General features: G+C 40.4%; 1 protein-coding gene and 1 pseudogene across 1 annotated transcript in view; one reads left to right on the top strand and one right to left on the bottom strand.

Moving 5' to 3' along the window:
• Eml6 (EMAP like 6) overlaps positions 1-7070 on the bottom strand; it is a 271194-nt gene that overhangs the window by 99359 nt on the left and 164765 nt on the right. Inside the window, exon 11 of the mRNA XM_021210974.2 lies at positions 879-1091. Coding sequence (XP_021066633.1) covers positions 879-1091 — 213 coding nt within the window. The remainder of the gene's footprint in view (positions 1-878; positions 1092-7070) is intronic.
• On the top strand, positions 2829-3279 carry LOC110330704 (annotated as a pseudogene).

The raw sequence follows: 7070 nt of genomic DNA, 5'->3' as shown, positions 1-7070 counted from the left end.
AACATATCCCCACTGACCACCCAACAACATATCCCCACTGACCACCCAACAACATATCCCCACTGACCACCCAACAACATATCCCCACTGACCACTCTGCCAAGATTCTGGCACAGTGTAGAAGTAAGAAGAGTTTGTGGAGGGAGGGGCTTTCTCTAAATTTTCAAAACATGCCCAGGATCATTGCTTGGTGGCAACAATTACAGTCTTCAAAGCTTAGAATGCTTCCATAGGAGTGCAAAACGTGTAAAGCTGTTTTCAACCCAATTTCTCTTTCAAAAAAAAAAAATTACCTAATACAGTCTTGAAAGATTAGTCCTAGGACAAGGGGTTCATAGTTGTAGAACTGCCATGTTTATTTAATTATATTTAAGAAGAATTGCTTTTGTTTTCATGTAGAAGTACAAGTAGGTGGATGTATAAAAGTTAAATTATAGCCAGGTGGTGGTGGTGGTGGTGGCGCATGCCTTTAGTCCCAGCACTCAGGAGACAGAGGCAGGCAGATGCCTGATCTACAGAGCAAGTTCCAGGACAGTCAGGGCTCCAAAGAGAAACCCTCTCTTGAAAAACAAGTACAAGCAAACAAAAAGTTAAATTATAACATTTTAAAGGAATAAAAACCCAATATAAATCATGACTATTTGTTCCTATAAACATGTGGAAATATCATGATGTTAACTCTTAACAAATTCTCCCTGAAATTTGCAAAACCATATAGGACAGCAAAAATAGAGGACTGAGCAGCATGTTCTATATAAGACAGGTGAAAAATAAGTACAGACACAAGAAAATGAAGTGTCTGGAGAGAGGTACGAAAACCCACTAGCTAAGCAGCATCGAGAGTCCAGAGAAAGGCTTCACCCACTCAAACAGCTTACCTTTTTTGAGACAAGGAAATTTGAACAATTTGACCAGTCCAAAATCATCTCCAGAAACCAACACTGAACTGTTATAATTGGCGTCCACTGAATTGATGTCAATAACCTCAGTGTACTTGGGCCAAATTCCACTCACTTCAGGGCCTCTCACACATGTCCAGGAGGCCCAGGAAATCCCCTTGATTTCTTCTTTACTTGTTAAAGGCTTCCCTGCTAAAACAGTCAATATGATGTTACATTTATATGTGAAATCTATTCTAATATATTTAAATCATTTTTCTTTTCTTAGTGTCTAAAACCTTCATTAGATATATAGATCAGAGGAACTGCAAGTTCTAATCTCTTCACCCAGTTAGTTACTTTTTTGGAAAGAATTTAAAGAAAACATCAGCTCAAAATTTAGAAGTGAAGAGAACAGGAAATGATTATTGCTAAATATAATGTCTCAAACTATTGATACCTCCTTGACCTTATTTTCCAAGTTACAGGTGCAACTACAGTGTATTTCTATTTGTGTGACCTCATTAGGTTACATGTTGTCAGCACTGAGTCACCAACATGTTGCTTTAAAACCTTGGCCAAGCTTGTCTTAAACTTTATTTTTCATAGTTTATTGGTGCGGGTTATATGCATGCTCAGGACAGACAAAGGACAACTTGCAGGACCGTTCTCTCCTTCCACTGTGTGGGTTCTAGGGACTGAGTTCTGATCATGGGTTGCAGCAGAAAGTGCCACCTTGCCAGGCTATAAATGGTGTTTGAAATTTTTATTTTTAAGATTTAAATTATATATATAATGTATGTGGGTATGTCCATGTAAATGCAATGCCCAATAGGTCCAGAGATACTAGATCTAGCAGAGCTGGAGTACGGATGCTAGCCATCTGTCAGTACTGGGAATCAAACTCATGTCTTCTACCAGGTCGGTAAGTTCTCTAATCACTGAACTATCTCCCCAGCCCCCCACAAGTGATTTTTGCTTTAAACAAAAATTCAGGCTCTACAAATTTTAAAGTGGATTTTATTATTTAAGTCCTAATCACTGAATCCACAGGATTATGGTGAGCTAAGTGTATCTGGTTATTGGATAATGGTCCTAACAATGACTGTGTGTTAGCTGCTCCTAGATACACAGCTCAGTTCCCATTTCTGCTAGCAGATCAGTGAGGTTCACAGATGGCACAAAATACATCAAGCCACAGAAGCAAATGTGTAGAAATATTTAACTAGATACCATTTTAAATTAAAAAATCAATACAATTAAGCATATATCCTCATGCCTACCCTATTATGATAAGCATATATTTTCAAATAAAGAACTGAAGAAGAGATATCTTTTCAAAAGGGAACTCCAAAATTCTGAACTATATCCAAAATTTCTGGACTGGAAATTCTAAAAGAATGCATTTAAATGACCATAGACTCAGAGAGGGTATAGTTGGTGCGTTATCTGTGACCAGTTCGTGCTCAAGGGATTTCATCCTAGGAAGTGACTCAGAATAGAAGGTGATCTCACCGCTGCAGGCTGCAGAGGCAATAGAAGCTGCACCGCCCCCCCCCCCCCGGACCAGTAAATACACTGGAAATAAGCCGAGTACCCATAACAGAGTGATAACGTAAGCTTCGGCCCCATCCTTGAGCAGGATGTGATTTCATTCCAACTGACAAATGGCTCCAGATGTTCCCACACGTGAAAAAGTGAAGTATGCAGTACAATGCCTCCTACATGCCAGGCCAGGGCTCTGCCAGTAACCAATACCTTATTCTTTCTAATATTTTGTTTTGTGTCAGAGCCTTAGTAGGCTGCCAAAACTGATCCCAAACATTGACTTCTGCCTCAGCCTCCCAAGTAAGTAAAACTCCGATAAAAATTTCAAGACAATATATAATTATCGGAGGTTAAGATCTATGCTTTCGGAGAATTAGGCATTTGGCTACCCTTTTCGCCAAGATGGCGCCAAAAGCGAAGAAGGAAGCTCCTGCCCCTTCCAAAGCCTCCCAAAGCGGCCTTGGAAGCTAAGAAGGCCGTGCTGAAAGGCGTCCACAGCCACAAAAAGAAGAAGATCTAAACATCTGGCAGCCCAAGACTCTGCAGCTCCAGAGGCAGTCCAAATATCCTCGAAAGAGTGCTCCCGGGAGAAACAAGCTTGACCACTACGCTATCATCAAATTCCCACTGACCACCGAGTCAGTCTTGAAGAAAATAGAGGAACACTCTTGTGTTCATTGTAGATGTCAAGGCCAACAAGCATCAGATTAAACAGGCTGTCAAGAAACTCTGTGACATTGATGTGGCCAAAGTCAATACCCTGAGAAGGCCTGATGGAGAGAAGAAGGCGTATGTTCACTTGGCTCCTGATTATGATGCCCTAGATGTTGCCAACAAGATTGTGATCATCTAAACTGAGTCCAGATGGCTAATTCTAAATATACACTTTTTTTCACCATAAAAACAAAATCTATGTTTTCTCTATTCTTTCCTTAAAAAAAAAAAATTAAAGAAGCCAACACAATCATGATGAGAGAAGCTTCATCTAGCAGCTGATAGGATCAGATGCAGAAACACAGAGCCAAACATTAGGCAGAGCTTGAGGAATCCTGCTAAAGAGGGGGTGGAAGGATTGTAGAAACCAGAAGGGTCAAGGACACCACAAGAAAGCCCACAAAATCAACTAACCAGGAATGCAGGGACTCACAGACACTGAACGGACAGTCAGGGAGCCTGCATGGGTCTAACCTAGATTCTCTGCACATGTCACAGTTGTGGGATGCTTAACAGGTCAAGCAGGGACTATCTGTGTCTCTTTTGCCTACTTTTGTGACCCTTTTCCTCCTACTGGGCTGCCTCTTCCGGCCTTAACATGAGGGCAGGTGCCTAGTCTGCAACCTGATATGGTTGCAACACTATGGTTGATATTACTGGGAGGCCTGCTGTTTTCTGAAGGGAAATGGAGGAAGAGTGGATTGGGGAGAGGGTAGGTAGTTGGTGGGCATGGAGTGTGTGTGAGGAACTGTGGTTGAGATGTAATATATGAGAGAAGAATAGATAAATAATGATTTAAAATTATTAAAGACTATAATATGAACATCATTATTTTTTATGTGACATTTTAGTCTTACAAACTAAATGTCACTTAATTTCTGTTACATAAGACAGGTGAATCTCATAAAAGTTGAAAGGTGAACATAAATACAAAATGTGCTCACTGGGATCTTAAAGAGCTACATTTCACCAGATAATAAAATTATGATAATCAGACCTGGGTCTAGCTTACTCACAGCCACTAAGGACTACAATGCTCAAAAATTTGAGGTGTCAGCTCTTGTCTAAAGGCTCTAAGCTGTTCAAAGAGATAGTCTCAGATTCTCTGTGGTTCCACAGACCATCCTGTTCCTTTTGGACCTTGACTGAAACTCATTTGCCTAATGGTCACATATCTAATGTGTGTGACAGAAAACAAAATTGAGAGAGAAACCCTTTAGGAATGAAAAGTTTTAACTTTTAAAGAGGAGTATAAAATAAATTTATAGCCAGTTTGCAAACATTAAAATAAAGATGAGGTAATACATTTTTGGGCTTTCAAAGGTGAATGCAAAAAAACTTAACCATGAAGACCCCTTGGTAGTCATATGCAACTTCCTAGCAGACTGCACAGGGCATGCACACAACTCATATCCTTTGTCTTAATCTCTGTTGCAGAGGTGCATGTGAAGACACTAATAGAAATAGCATGAGCATTTTATAGAATGGACATTCAGTTATTTGCCCTTTGAGAAAGTTGTTAACAAAAAAGGTAAGTGGCAAAGCAGGAAGGAGATGGAAGCAAGAGAACAACATAGAGCAAAAGCCTGGCAGTTTCCATCAGCACCTGGAGCTGACCCTGCACCACAGCTCTCTGAACCCAAGTTTTTCCAGGAGAGAGCTGGTCTCCCAAGAGTACTGACACACCTGAGAGCACAGGTAAAACCACCACTTCTGCTCAAATTCCTGGCCCTAGAGGGACCCACTCAGAACCATCAGGACACAGGAACCAAGGAACAGCCTGGGACAGGATCCTTCCAGTTTCTGTCTGTACCACAGAGCTGACCCTGTGCCACAGCTCTCCATACCGAAATTCCTCTCTAAAAGAACTGGTCTCCAAGGAGTACTGACACACTGGCTTGCAAGAAGGACAAGCCACAGTCTGAGACAGCAGGACCAGCTAACACAATATCAACAAACCAGACCTTCCCCCTGACCCCCAAAGCTCCCAGGGACTAAGCAACCAACCAAGGAGTACATATGGCTCCAGCTGCATATGTATCAGAGGATGGCCTTGTCAGTCATCAATGGGAGAAGTCCTTGGTCCTATGAAGGCTCAATAGATGCCCCAGTGCAGGGCAATTGAGGGCTGGGAGGCAGGAATGGTTGGGTGGGTGGAGGAATACCCTCATAGAAGCAGGGGGAGAGGGGATGGGATAGGGGGTTTCCAGGAGGGGGAAAACATTTCAAATTTAAATAAAGAAAATATCCAAGAAAAGAAAAGAAAAGAAAAGAAAAGAAAAGAAAGGGGATAACATTTCAAATTTAAATAAAGAAAATATCCAATAAAGAGAGAGAGAGAGAGAGAGAGAGAGAGAGAGAGAGAGAGAGAGAGAGAGAGAGATATGACCAGATGGTGAGAGGCAAGGGCAATAACAAGCAACAGAAACCAAGGCTTGTTGGCATCATCAGAAACCAGTTCTCCCACCACAGCAAGCCCTGGATACCACAAAACACTGAAAAAACAAGACTCTAATTTAAAATCACATCTCATGATGATGATAGAGGACTTTAAGAAGGATATAAATATCTCCCTTAAAGAAATACAGGAGAACATGGGTAAACATCTTGAAGCCCTTAAAGAGAAAACACAAAAAAGTTCCTTAAAGAATTACAGGAAAACATAACCACACAAGTGAAGGAATTGAATAAAACCATCCAGGATCTAAAAATGGAAATAGAAAAAAGTAAAGAAATCACAAAGGGAGACAACACTGGAGATAGAAAACCTAGGAAAGAAATCAGGAGTCAAAGACACAAGCATCACCAACAGAGAACAAGAGACAGAAGAGAGAATCTCAGGTGCAGAGACACCATAGAAAACATTGACACAACAGTCAAAGAAAATGCAAAATGCAAAATGCTCCTAACCTAAAACATCCAGGAAATCCAGGACACAATGAGAAGACCAAACCTAAGGATCATTGGTATAGAAGAGAGTGAAGATTCCCAACTTAAAGGGCTAGTAAATATCTTTAACAAAATTATAGAAGAAAACTTCCCAAACCTAAAGAAAGAGATACCAATGAACCTACAAGAAGCCTACAGAACTCCAAATAGATTGGACCAGAAAAGAAATTCCTCCTATCCCATAATAGTTAAAACATCAAATGCACAAAACAAAGAAAGAATATTAAAAGCAGTAAGGGTGAAAGTAACATATAAGGGCAGACCTATCAGAATTATACCTGACTTCTCACCAGAGCCTATGAAAGCCAGAAGATCCTGGGCAGATGTCATACAGACCATAAAAGAACACAAATGCCAGCCCAGGCTACTATACCCAGCAAAACTCTCAATTACCATAGATGGAGAAACCATGATATTCCATGACAAAAGCAAATTTACACAATATCTTTCCACAAATCCAGTCCTACAAAGGATAATGGATGAAAAATTCCAACTCAAGGAGGGGATCTACACCCTAGAAAAGCAAGAAATTAATCTTCTTTCAACAAACCCAAAAGAAGATAGCCACACAAACATAATTCCACCTCTAACAACAAAAATAACAGGAAGCAACAGTCCTTAGTTTATAATATCTCTTAACACCAATGGACTCAATTCCCCAATAAAAAGACATAGACTAATGGACTGGATATGTAAATAGGACCCAACATTTTGCTGCATACAGGAAACACACCTCAATGACAAAGACAGACACTACTTCAGAGTAAAAGGCTGCAAAACAATTTTCCAGGCAAACAGTCCCAAGAAACAAGCTGGAGTAGCCATCCTAATATCCAACAAAATAGACTTCTAACCAAAGGTTATTTAAAAAAAAAAAAGATAAAGAAGGACATTTCCTACCGGAGGACCCAGCAATACCTCTTCTGGGCATATACCCAGAAGATCTTCCAACTGGTAATAAGGACACATGCTCCACTATGT

The sequence above is a fragment of the Mus pahari genome, chromosome 13 (genome assembly GCF_900095145.1).
Source record: "Mus pahari chromosome 13, PAHARI_EIJ_v1.1, whole genome shotgun sequence".
Classification (NCBI taxonomy): Eukaryota; Metazoa; Chordata; class Mammalia; order Rodentia; family Muridae; genus Mus; species Mus pahari.
Note: the sequence above shows the minus strand (reverse complement) of the source record. Positions and strands in the feature narration are given on the sequence as shown.